The sequence below is a fragment of the Grammomys surdaster genome, unplaced genomic scaffold, assembly GCF_004785775.1.
Source record: "Grammomys surdaster isolate TR1022 unplaced genomic scaffold, NIH_TR_1.0 200, whole genome shotgun sequence".
NCBI classification, from domain to species: domain Eukaryota; kingdom Metazoa; phylum Chordata; class Mammalia; order Rodentia; family Muridae; genus Grammomys; species Grammomys surdaster.
Window position 1 is genome coordinate 1,709,177 of NW_021604645.1, and position 12,646 is coordinate 1,721,822.

Genomic DNA, 12,646 nt, shown 5'->3' on the forward strand with positions numbered 1-12,646 from the left:
CTGGGAGAAGGTCCCTGTGAAAATCACATTTAGAATTTCCTCACTCCTAGAGGAGCATTTGAACAATGGAAATCCTCACCACAGGAAGCTTAGTCATTGAGGTGCTAGAGAGTGTGCTCTCCATGGGAGTGGACTCAGTACACTTCACTTCCTCAAAATCACTCTCTCCTGCCCGTAAATGAAGAATATTGCACACTAGTCAAAGAGGGAAAGATGGTTCACATTTATTATGGGACCAGGGCCAAAATCTGCTCCCATCTAACAGAAACCTGAGTAAGGCTTCTAGGCTGATTTCTCATTCAGCCCAGGGAGGTCGAATGATAGGACCTCATTCATACCTTAAAGGAAACATTTAGTTTCTTCTTGTCCCTTTCCTCGGTTTTTTTTTTTTCAATTCCATAAAACTTTCAGACCTTATTAGGCTAATCACAGAATGTGTTTGAATTAATTACCATTAGGGGATGACTGAATTCAGAATACTGCCTAGTTAGTTTAGAAAACATAGTCTTTTTCTCCTTGATTACATTCAGCTCCATTCAGCTTCATCTCTTTTTCTTTCTTTCTTTCTTTTTTTAACCACGCCACGAGGTGTGTTTTATTTTCATGGATCATACAAATAATTTTCTATAATATTCCAGGGCAAACCGGTGAGATTCGGCAGTCCGATGAGTGGGGAGGGTCCCCTTCAGAGACTCGCACGGCCGGTGGAGTACCTGGGTTCACAGTGCAGCTTGTGGCTCCCGTTCATCTTGCAGGTGGCTCTTCCTCCACATCACGCATCACGAGGGGGTCTTGGAGATGACAGGGTGGGGTGGGGTGGGGAAATCTTCCTAGGCTTTTAGGAGATTTCACTCCTCTTTTCTTGTTTAATGGTCTCTTTGGTCAGCAGGGTTTTTTCAGCTTGGCCTTCAGCTGGCGATTTCCCCCATATCCGGGTTGTCTGCCATTTTCTTACAACTCTTACAACTGGATTCTCGGTCCGAGCTCGCGCTCCAGGAACTCCCACTCGCAGTTGCTGCAGCAAGAGACCTAAGCTTCATCTCTTTTTGTGTATGTACTGTTGTCATTATATTATATAAATACATGCTAATCTGAAATCTGTTTATATTCTATTTTGAGCAATAAATCATATTACAAATATATCTTTGACAGTCTGTGAAAGATTCCATGGTAGGCGCTCAGTCTCCACAATAGTGAAGGTCTAGGTCACTCATTACAATAAGTCACCTAGGCCAACAGAAGTTTCAGCTAGGCAATGTGAGCCATAGACTTAGGACTCAGGATGTTGCCTCCCCAGTGGCGGCAGATCTGTCCTTACAATTGGCCCTAATAGCTTCCACCAGCTTAGCCACGGCACCCTTGTCCAACAATGGTGTACGTCTTCCAGCGGACCAGGCACCCCAGCCTGGCCTTTCCCTTGATGGTGCAGTAGGACACCCCAATCTTTCCACACAGGGCAGGCAGGAAACCCACCAGCTCAATGGGGTCTAGGTCATGAGCAATCACCACCAGCTGAGCCTTCTTGTTCCCTACCTAGGTGAAGACTGTGTTGATTCCTGCTCAGAGGACAGGCGCTTTCTTAGCTTGGACGTCCCCTTTGCCAGCAGCTTTCTTCTCAGCACAGGCCAGTAGGCTTTACTTCCTCTCTTGCTTTGTCTCTGGCCTGTACTTGTGGGCAAGCTTAAGCAGCTGAGTAGCTGTTTGCCTGTCCGGAGCCTGGGTGAACTGGTTAATGACAGGAGGTACTTGGAGCCGCTTCTAGAGGATGGCTCTTTGTCGCTGCAGCCTATAGCGGGCCCTGTAGCGAGCTATCTGACGGGAAGCGTGCGATCTCTTTTGGGCTGGATGTCCTGCCCAATGCCAGAAGTTCTTGGGCCTTTTCTCAAAGGATTGACCACCTTTTTGGCCTTCTCTTTCTCTATGACGGTGCGGAGCCAGGGCCAACTTCTTCCCCTTGTCCTTCTTTCCTTTGGGCATCTTGCTTGGCTGGAGGAGAGTTGCAATTAACTCTTAATGCCAAACTAAATGTCTTTATTATGGAAAACTGAGGCAATTTCTAGATGGCTTTTACTGTCTCTTGCAACCAGTAATATGAGGTTTTGTGCCTATAGTATGAGTTATTCGAGTCATCAGAGGACAGCAGGTTGGAGAGATTTTCTGTTGACTCAGAGGCCAGCAGCAACCCATTCACAGTACTTTATCATTTCTAATTCTTTTCCCTACAGCATACTCTGTAGCTAGGCACTTAAAACTTTTTCACTACAGCCCCCAAATAGCCACCCCAAATATTAGCCACCAGAGTTTGATAGGTGTTTTTATTAAATATCATAAATATACTTTTATTCATCTCAGAACTCAAAATCATCATTTTATTTAACTCCCCTCATTTTTTAAATAAAAAAATAATAATGAATTACGTGTAAATAGTTTCTAGTCTGCTAGATTCCCGGTACCTAGATGACAGCTGCATGCTCATTATTAATTCTACACATATTGGAAAGGCAGGCATTACACATCTCTACAAGTGTAAGCCAGAGTGAGCTGCCCTGACTCATCGCTGAAAGTGCTTGGTCGTGCCACCATTCCCACTTACACTGATCTCTCTGAGACACTACCCATGGGTCCATCAGTCCTTTCTTATTTAGATATGTGGGATGCTAGCACTGGAAAATATCAACTGCCAGAGTAACAAAGTTCAACGTCAAAACATCAAGTCTCTTAGCTTGAGGTAAAAAAAAAAATGTATGTTAAATCTAAACTTAATGCTAAAGTGTTAATGTCATCTGTAATAGAAAACATTAAGTACAGACATTTATTAACAAGTACTGAAACCGCCGGGCAGTAGTGGCACACGCCTTTAATCCCAGCACTTGGGAGGCAGAGGCAGGTGGATTTCTGAGTTCGAGGCCAGCCTGGTCTACAGAGTGAGTTCCAGGACAGCCAGGGCTACGCAGAGAAATCCTGTCTCGAAAAATCAAAAAAAAAAGAAAAAAAAACAAAAACAAAAAACAAAAACAAAACAAAATACTGAAACCTAGGAAGTAATAAGCAAAGCAGAACTCATGGTTACCATAGTCACACATACTCTTCGTTATGTTTCAGTGCCACATGATTTGATTCACAGTAATAAACATCAGGGTCATCATCTTCCTCTTAGGCAGTGTGCTGACTGGCACTCTCTTTGGCAGATGTCAAATTCCAATATTCATTCTGGCCTCTGAGGGTGGCTTGCTTAGTCCTTCACTTCCATAGTTTGCAGAGTCACAACATAGAACCTTTTCATCTTGAGAAATTTTGACAGAATCTCTTAAGGATGACTGAATTTCAGAAACAAGGCCTGAAGCTGACCAGGCAGGCAGGCAGGCAGTTACTAGTTTGTGGTACTCCAACTTGACCTGCACATCTGATTTTGTGCTAGGCACAAAATGGTCTATACAACTGTCCTTCCTACTACCACAGAACACTGAAGCCTGGCTTTCCGAATCCCCATCTCCAGCTACTGATTCTTCCTGCAGCACACGGGGAACCAGGGTTATTTTGTTTAATGTTCCTGTCAGGCTGACAGTCATCACAGTTTATAACTGCTGAGTCACTGTCATCAACACCATTGACAGTCAAATAACCTGTGCTTTCTTCTACTACTGAAGCATTAAGTGGCCCTTCCTCACATTCACCTTTTAAACTTTCCTTTTCTCACAATCATCCAATATAAGACATTAACAAGCTCATTTAACCCCTTCAAGGTCTGCATCATGGTACTGTCCTCCTGTGTTCTACTGGCTCCTTGTCTGGTTTTTGCAGGCAAATCTTCTGAATTCTTTGTGGCTTCAGCTCTAAGACAGCGTTTAATGTTCTTTAAGACTGGCGGTGCTGGCTGTGTCTGCCTTCTCTCACAACTCTTTAGGGTCTGCCTTTCTAGGTCATTCGTTTCCGAAGAAGATAGTCTTCTTTCCCTAGGGCTTACCCATGATTTTCGAGCACTCGAGCACTCTGCTCTTTAACGTCAAAAGTTCTCCCGTTATTATTTCCTTTCTGAATTGGCACAGTCGCTTCTTTGGTGATTTTGATCGTACTTGAGACTGAGAAGAGATTTTTTTTTCTGGGTGAGCAATGCTACCATTCCTTAAAGTTCTACCACAGAAAGATTCACCCAAGCAGTTTAACCCCACTGTTGATCTTGTAACAGGAGTAGATCCGGAAGCAGCCATACTACGGCAAGTCCCTACCATACGGTCATCATGATCCACTCGTCAGGAAACCTGTACAACCAAAGATCTATCATTGTGGAAATATTATATCTTTTCTTCATATCCTGATGGAGACAGAGCTATGATCTACAATTGAGTTTAAGCTTCGGGCTTTCAGACTCTCAGCTTCAGCCTCGGAGAATACTAGAATCTCTTAAACGCCTCTCTTTTGAAGTGTTTCACCTAGTACTTAATTTCCAAGCATCTGTATTTATATGTCATCACTGTTAATGTCCATGCTACACTGAGACTTCAGGAATTGCTTACACGGCTGTACTAGTACAACTTATTATTTCTCGCGTGGGACCAGCCACCCTGGGCCACTCCGGGAGGCGCTGCCGGTGTAGCTGACTTAGGCTTCCGCACTGGCTCCAGCGCCCTCCGCTGCAGGAAGCTCCACAGTGGCGCCGAGACGCTTCCCCGCAACTCCCTTCGATTTTTTTTGTTTTTGTTTTACTTATTGGATATTTTATTTAATTACATTTCAAATGCTATCCCCTTTCCAGGTCTCCCCACCGGAAACTCCTATCCCCTCCCCACTCCCCCTGCTTCTATGAAGGTGCTCCACCTGGTTCCGGCCCTGGCATTCCCCTACACTGTGGAATCGAAACCCCACAGGATCAAGGGCTGCTCCCCGCACTGATGTCCAACAAGATCATCCTCTGCCACCACATACACCGCCGGCCCGGAGCCATGGGTCCCGCCATGGGTCCCACTCTTTGGTTGGTGGTCCTGTCCCCGGGAGCTCTGGTGGTCTGGCCGGTTGACAATGTTGCTACCTGCACGGGGCTGCAAACCCCATCAGCTCCTTCAGTCCCTTCTCCAACTCCTGCATCTGGGATCCTGCGCTCAGTCCAATGGTTGGCTACTAGCAACAGTATTTGTCAGGCTCTGGAAGAGCCTCTCAAGGAGACACAGCCTTATCAGGCTCCCTCCCGTCAGCAAGCACTTCCCGGCTTCATTTTTAATAGAAGGATTTGTGCACAGTTAGCAAGCACTCCACCCCAGGCATATACTGTTAGCCCTGACTTTTTAAAGTCAGCACAATTTCTTACAAAAAAAAAGTATGAGGCATAATGAGACTTCTCTTACCTATCCTTTGGGGAACCACAATTTTTATTTCCTTTGGACTCTTAGGATCTTCCTACACTAGTGATGGGACACAAAAACTCACTGAGGTTACACACACACACACACACACACACAGAGAGAGAGAGAGAGAGAGACAGAGAGACAGAGAGACAGAGAGAGACAGAGAGAGACAGAGAGACAGACAGAGAGACAGAGAGAGACAGAGAGAGAGAGACAGAGAGAGAGAGAGACAGAGAGAGACAGAGAAGAAAAGCAAAGGAGAGGCAAAGGACCTGTGTGTATGTGTGTGTGTGTGTGTGTATGTAGACATGTATATATTACATATGGTGTATATGTATATGTTATGTGTATGTGTGTCATATGTATATATTGTATAATAATATATAGTCATATATACATATATTATATGCACACACTAATATATATTATTTTATATATTATATAAAATGACATTTACCCTGTAGGTTCATTCCATGAAACCAAACCATTTGTATACTAAATCATGATCTGGAGGCTGAGGCAGCTGATTATTTTATTACAATCAGAAGGCAAGAGAATCATGAATCTGAGATCAGCCTGAGCCTCATAGAGACCCTAATTCAAAAATAATTTACTTAATATTACCTTAGTTTAAAAAAATAGAAAATAACGAATGCCAACAATGTAAAGAGGAACCAGGCGAAAGGCTCAACAGGTAAAGCAGTAGCCTCCCAAGTCTGACTACCCGAGTTCAGTCCTCAGAAGCCATGTACAACGCTGCAGGCAATGACACAGACCTGTAATCCAAGCACTCTGTCACAAGATGTGAGGCAGACATAGGATGTAGCCTAGAATTCATGAGCCAGCTACCCTGAAGTATGCATCCTGACAGAAATAAGAGAGATTCTGCCTCACCAAGGTAGAAGGGATCAACTCCCAAAAAACATTCTCTGACCTTCAGACTCATACCCACTCCTAGACACACAAAATCAATTTATTAATTATTGATTAAAAGAATGCAAAGAGATCAAATCTCTTTCAAAAGGGCCAGCAGATGGCTCATCAGGTAAAAGCACTTGCCTTGCAAGCAAGGTGACCTGACTTTCATCCTGAGAACACCTGTTGTGAAAGGAGAAAACCAACTCTAACCTCCACACCCAGGCCCTCTCCCTCTCCCTCTCCTTCTCCCTCTCCCTCTCCCTCTCTCTCTCTTTCACACACACACACACACACACACACACACACACACACACTAATAATAATAATTTTTAAAGAACCCTTTACCAATACTGACTGAAATGCCTTGGAGTTTGCTGTTGCTGCTTGTTTTATTTTTGATATGTAGAGATCAGGCTGGATTTAAGTTTGTAGTCATCTTCCCATCTCTTGTGTTATAATTACGGGCACATTGCATTACATCTGACACTATTTGGATTTTAGTTTTTTTTAAGTAAAAATTATGTGTATGAATTGTGCTTGTGCATCATATGAGTGTCTAGTGCCTGCAGAGGCCAGAAGTCAGTACTGGGTCCCCAAGAACTGGAGACACAGAGGGTCCAGAGCCACCACATGGATGCTGGGAATTGAAGCTCCTCAGTCTGCTTCAAGAGCAGCCAATGCTCTAAGCCATCTCTCCAGCCAGTGATTTGTATTTTACGTGATTCAGCAGGCAGGTAGTTTTACTGAGGTACATACATCTCCGTCACTGCTAATGAGAATGTGAAATGTTCCAGCCGCTATGCAAAACAATCTAGCAATTTCCCAAATAAATGGAATTATCAGATAACCCAAAAGTAGTATATTATGCAAATAATTCTCAAACAAGTATTCTAAATACACACATGAACCTATGATATACACACATAACCTATGATAGGCTTAATTTATGAACTAGACACTTAATGGGTTAATAATAATAAAATATAAATTAATTGATTAATTAATAAAATAATGATGGCAATACATAAACAAAGTGGATAGATTTCTCTTTCAAAATGTATTAGTATTTTATATTTATGATTCGTCACAATTGAAGTCTCCATTTGAACGGCATCCTTTCTCCTTTTTAACATTTATATATCTATTATTGTGTATATAAGTATGAGTTGCATACATGTACAGATAGATCAGAGAACAAAATTTTTGGAGTCAGTTCTTTCCTTCTACCTTGGAGCATGGGGTTAAAACTCAGGTCCTTAGGCCTGAGCAGCACATACATTTTACCCACTGAGCATTTGCCTTGCCAGTCCTTAATTAAATTCCTCAGCTCTGCCCGAATACGGCCCTGTCTTCATCATCAACTTCTCCAGTATTCCATCAATATTTTCCAGTGGAAATCTACTCTTGAATCTAGACACCCATCCTTATTTATGCAGTGCACTTTCCACATACAAACTTAATTCCATGGCCATCCAGCCTCAGCGCTCCACACACAGTTAGTTCAGCTGGAGCTTTTAAAGAGCCTGCCTGCTGAGGTTGCTGAGATGGAGGCTAAAAATTCCTTTTCTATGAAATTGTGGAGAGAAAAAAAAACCCAGCGATTCACACTAGTTGTGTTACCACAGAACATATCCGAGACTCCGGCACTCAGAAGGCTGAGTGAGATAGACTCTTCCAAGTTGATGCCTGGCTCTACATGGTGAGTTCCAGGCTATCACGTGCCAAAGAGTGAGACGCTGGTTCAAAATTATTATTATTATTTTTTTACTTACTACCCTTCTTTAGAAAGGATCCAACATTAGTAAGGACAGAAGGGACCATTAAAATGTAAAGGAGGAAAACAAAGTGCTTTCAATTTCAGTATAAACCTGAATGTTAACATGCTGGAGTCCACCAGGGCGGAATTAGACTAGGGAAAAAGGGCCGAGGCTTTGGCAGCCCAAACAAGTTGCCTTGGGACCAGATTAAACAGGCAACTTACTAATGGACCAGGCTGTACTGTTCTCACCCAGAGCCTGCATCCCTATTTGAACTGGAGGCGGCTGGTAGCAGTTTTAAAAAACAAAATCTAGGTTCAGGGAGCTTCCCTGGAGTTGAGCTCAAGTTTGTGGTCGAAACTACGAGGCATTCCGGCCTGCACCAGCACAAAAACAAAACGAAGCAAAACAAAACAAAACAAAAATTCGGCGAGCCTTAAAAAAATGAACTCGCAGCAGAGTGTGCATGAAGAAATATTTAATGTCCCCAAAATGTTCTGCGGTCCATCCCGTTGTTTCCTAGCCCTTGGTACGTTTGGGGAGCTGCGGCTTTGTAGATGTTTAAGACGATGCCTCGGACACCAACCATCCTGAAACTTTTGTGGGTCTTAGCTCGAAATGTCTCTGCCCTAGGCACCTTCACACCATTTCTTTTTCCCCTCTCTCCCTTTTTCTGGGATCTGCTCCTTTTCTCCCTCCACAGGTCTCCTAAGGAAGAAAATCTCCAAGAACTTTCTCTGGGAAGGCACCTTAGAGTTTTTAACTGAACGCCGGTATACATCAGAGTCTTCGATCATGGCGTTTTAACTAGTATGGAAGCATGTGAACCAACTATGTAGCTGAGACTGGCCTTGAATTCAGGAACCTCCTGCCTCTGCCTCTCAAATACTGGTTCAGGGAGCTTCCCTGGAGTTGAGCACAAGTTTGTGGTCGAAACTACGAGGCATTCCGCGGCATTCTGGCCTGCATCAACACAAAAACAAAACAAAATAAAAAATCGACGAGCCTTAAAAAAATGAACTAGCAGCAGAGTATGCATGAAGAAATATTTAATGTCCCCCAAAATGTTTTTCGGAGCCTCCCGTTGTTTCCTAGCCCTTGGTACGTTTGGGGAGCAAAGTTGCTGTCTCCTAGCTGCGGCTTTGTAGATGTTTAAGGGGAGCAAGGTTTCTGTCTCCTAGCTGCGGCTTTGTAGATGTTTAAGATGATGCCTCCAAAACAAAACCAACCCGTTCCTTCCACAAGTCTCCTAAGGAAAAAAATCTCCAAGAACTTTCTCTGGGAAGGCACCTTGGAGTTTTTAACAGAACGCCGGTATACATGGCGTTTTAACTAGTGTCGAAGCATGTGAACCAACTATGTAGCTGAGACTGACCTTGAATTCAGGAACCTTCTGCCTCTGCCTCTCAAGTACTGGAATTACAGGCCACCAAAGGACATCCACTCATGAGACTTATGAATTGATTTCTTCAGATCCAATTACCTAAATGTCTCCCTGACTTTTATAGCTAAATTTCATGTTGGGTATATAATCTAGAAAATGTAATGAATATACTTGTCATTTTAAAAAGTATTTTAACCTGTAAAATGTATTTTGGGGATTCTGTTTAGCATATGAGGACTGCCAACATCACTCCTTGTTAGCTGGTACCATTACTTAGTATAGATAGTAAGGGTCACTTTAACAGAAGCACCGAGCGATCACAACCATCAGTCAAGACGATTACTCATCCCGTAGGCTTACAGGTACACGGTCCACAAGAAGATAATTTACTTCCTAGGCCGATTGGCCAGCGGCAGCCTAACGTGTCTTCACAATTCTCTGAGTAACACAGAAATTCCAATTTATGAGCAGTTTTAGAAGTTTCAACAGAATATATCCCTGCTGGTGGTGACCAACGGCAACTAAAGCCCAGAGAAACAGACGCCCCGGTGTGGGGTGGGGGGATGGTGGTGGCGATCTTTCTTTCTTCCCTCCAGCGCATTTCGGGCCTGCCCTTTTAATTTCTCTCCGTGCTGCTGAGCAAATTGAAGGAGTAGCTTAGAAATTCAGCACTACTGGATCTCAAATGTCCTCTTGTTCAAAGCATACAGGTAAAGCTCTGGTGCGAAGGGAAACAGCCTGGTCTCACGAGAAGCAGACCCTCAGATCCAGATTTGAAGCCTCCATCCAATGGTCTTTTCCTTCAAATTAATGCCCCCAACACACACACACACACACACACACATACACATACACTCACACACACTCTTTCTCACACACACACACTCTCTCTCTTTCTCTCTCGCGCGCGCACACACACACTACTGCCTGGAACATCCTTCGAATTAAGACACAAGTAATAAAGTGAAAAGTGCACAGATTTTATAGTGAAACTGCGAAGTTGCCTGGTCTCCTGAGAAAAGGGTAGCCATTGTGAGTCCAGGACAGCCAGCAGGGCTGGCTCCACTGGAAAAACTGTCTCGTACCCCCCCCCCAACAAAACTGAAAATGCCGGCCAAAGTGTCTGTAAAGGTAAAATTGTAGACTAAATCGTGCAGTGCCAAACACAAGGAACACAAAACCAAGGCATTTAATATTAAGGATATTAACACACCATGAGACACTAGCGAACATCTTTTGGAAGATTACACAGCCATTTTATATTTGAACCGCCATTTTCCAGACGGGGGTGCGGGGGAGGCAAGACAGTCCCAGGAAAAGGAAGGGAGGAGGGGCGTGAAAGTGGAGGCAAAGCATTCTCCCGCCTTTCGAGCGAGACTACTCCAGAATTAGGCGGGCTTTTTGGAGCAAGGCAGAGCACGTTTCTGCGATGCATTTTGGACTAAGAGCGAGCTATCTAGGTCCACAAAAGCTCCAAATGCAAGTAACTTCAGCATTCTTGGATACCTTAAGCTTTTGGCAGACTCCTTTACAGTAAGCTGGTGCCAGTTCATTCCTAAAAACTACAAGCCTCTGCAAGGTGTCCGTCCTACTTGCACCTGTGCCACCCTGAATCCGCTGTGAATTCCTTTGCAATGCCAACTCGCTATGTTCTGGGAAAGCTTCAGAGACTCCGATTTGAAAACCAACTCAAAAGCTCGAAAAGCTGGCCTTGGTGGCTCCCAGCACTCGGGAGGCAGCGGCGAGCATATCTCTAAGTTCGAGGCCAGCACAGTCTACAGTGTGAGTTCCAGGACAGCTAGGGGTACACAGAGAAACTTTGCCTCTAAAAGCCACCAAAAAAGACAAAAAAAAAGACAAAAAAAATAAAAATAAAAAAACACCCCCCCCCCAACATCCCTACAAAACCCGGCTTCCTGACTACCTAAACATTGCCCTAATTCAGACTCTAGGTGGGAACGGTACAAAAACAACAACAAAAAAAGCCCTAGTCATAAGTCACCGAGTCCAGTGTCCAAAGGGTGGCGGGAAGGGGGACCCATTTTGTTAGATTGCGCGTTCCCAACCCGCGAGTCCACGTATTTTTTTCCTTGGGGGAAGTAAAAAGACAAGGAGCTACTGGTACGTGCTTCAGAACATAAATATTTGAGGGTGTGCGAGCTGGTACGAACTCGGAGCTTTTAAATTATGATTCGGAACCTTGTGCAGCCCCGTCCTGCTCTGCGACCCCTTGATGGAATCGAGAAGCCAGTTAAAGTCTTCAAATGGTAGCAGGTCTCCGCGCAGTGAGCTCAAAGTCCGACCGGCACTTTAACAAACACTCTCCCTATCACCAGAGCACCCCCTACAGTGTAGTCCCAGCCTACAGCGTAGTCCCACCCTACAGTGTAGTCCCACCCATTCCGAATTGAAACACTCCTATTTCTATTGGGGGTCTTGAGCGGAGGCACACTACGTAAAATCTAATTCCTAGGAGGTACACAGGCTGGCCGCCCTATAAAAGGGGGTGTGACTGCTCGACGAACGCCACTCCGGTGCTAGACTAGCAGCTGGCATCACCTCTGGCTCCGACCTCCGCACCAGCTCCGTCGCCGAGAACTCCGCCAGCGACTCGACAACCCATCGCGCTCCAGCCATGGACTCTCACAGAAAATGCAGCTGCTGCTACTGCACTGACATCAAGACATTTGTAGGAGCAGTGAAGGAGGAAACACTCCAGGGTCAGTCGGTGCCTCGACGCGGTTAGATTCGAGAAGACCTAGGGAGGAAAACTTTTTTTATGTGTGCGCGCGCACGCGCGCGTATGCGCGCGCACAAGGTGACAAAGTGCCACCAAGCTCGAAGACCTTCGCAGTCTCCGCCGCTCCTTTTGAGCAGCGCATCACTCTTCCCACTCTTCCTGGGATCCAAACGGCTTTTCTTTTTTTTCTTTTTTCTTTTTTTCTTCCTTCTCCAGATTCACAGTCTAGCCTGAGCTCGACGCTTTTTGGGGGAGCAGACTACCAGGAAGACGAGGATTTTGAAGCAACTTTCTTCTCCAACTTTGGACTCAGCCAGAAGGAGTTCGAGGAGATGGAGAGTTAGTACCTGGACGGGGAGAGATTCCTAGAGCGCAACTTAATTCGGGTTCAGCTTGATGTTCCCTGGTTGCGCCAGGGTGGAGAGGGCTGCAGGGAGGGAGCCGAGGCGTGGGGGCCCGGCGGCGGCAGGGAGTTGGGGACGGCGTGGGGAGGGGGCGGCAGCGAAGT

The 12,646-nt window shown here is 44.9% G+C and overlaps 1 protein-coding gene and 2 pseudogenes across 1 annotated transcript in view; 1 reads left to right on the forward strand and 2 right to left on the reverse strand.

Moving 5' to 3' along the window:
• Positions 1–838: 838 nt before the first annotated feature.
• LOC114623626 lies at positions 839–947 on the reverse strand (annotated as a pseudogene).
• A 2,244-nt stretch (positions 948–3,191) lies between these two features.
• Positions 3,192–4,208, reverse strand: LOC114623628 (annotated as a pseudogene).
• Positions 4,209–12,033: 7,825 nt separating this feature from the next.
• Esx1 (ESX homeobox 1) overlaps positions 12,034–12,646 on the forward strand; it is a 4,671-nt gene continuing 4,058 nt past the window's right edge. The window contains exons 1-2 of the mRNA XM_028770306.1: positions 12,034–12,118; positions 12,355–12,477. Of these exons, the coding sequence (XP_028626139.1) occupies positions 12,034–12,118; positions 12,355–12,477 (208 nt within the window). The remainder of the gene's footprint in view (positions 12,119–12,354; positions 12,478–12,646) is intronic.